General features: G+C 54.9%; 1 protein-coding gene across 1 annotated transcript in view; it reads right to left on the bottom strand.

The window, feature by feature from the left end:
* Positions 1-6: 6 nt before the first annotated feature.
* LOC108803957 (talin-1-like) overlaps positions 7-539 on the bottom strand; it is a gene marked incomplete at both ends in the record, with an annotated part of 12,726 nt that continues 12,193 nt past the window's right edge. The window contains 2 exons of the mRNA XM_018575737.1: positions 7-78; positions 381-505. Of these exons, the coding sequence (XP_018431239.1) occupies positions 7-78; positions 381-505 (197 nt within the window). The remainder of the gene's footprint in view (positions 79-380; positions 506-539) is intronic.

Here is a 539-nt window from a genome sequence, read left to right as displayed (position 1 = left end):
GAGCGCGCTGGTGGCGGCGGCGATGGACTTGGCGGCCTCCAGGATTTGCTCCTCGAAGTTCAGACTCTCGTCCGCTTGCTGAAAGAGAAACAACATGAACAGCTGATAGCGGGACATCTGCATGGAGTCTCAACCCCCGACTGCTGCTGAGGAGATACATAATGAGCTGGATAGTGAATCACACCAAGCCCCTGCAATCCCCTCCCCCTCTATGTTCCACCATTGTGAGTCTTACCTGGCGTGTCGTGATTGGATGATACCTCAGGATATTAAAGAAGGCGGAGTCTTACCTCACGTGTCGTGATTGGATGATATTAAAGGGGGCGGAGTCTTACCTCACGTGTCCTGATTGGATGATATTAAAGGGGGGGGAGTCTTACCTTGGGTTTGGCGCGAGGTTTCAGCTGCTCCAGCTTTTTGGCGGCTGCTTCTATCGCGGCTGCTGCACCCAGCAACTCGTTCTCTGCGATGACGGTGGGGTCCTCCGGGTCCACCCACTCTGTGCCTGGGAGGACATTAACAAGTCAGTGCCGAGGTTG

This window comes from Nanorana parkeri, unplaced genomic scaffold, assembly GCF_000935625.1.
Source record: "Nanorana parkeri isolate BGI_ZX_2015 unplaced genomic scaffold, ASM93562v1 scaffold4570, whole genome shotgun sequence".
In the NCBI taxonomy this organism is placed as follows: Eukaryota; Metazoa; Chordata; class Amphibia; order Anura; family Dicroglossidae; genus Nanorana; species Nanorana parkeri.
Note: the sequence above shows the minus strand (reverse complement) of the source record. Positions and strands in the feature narration are given on the sequence as shown.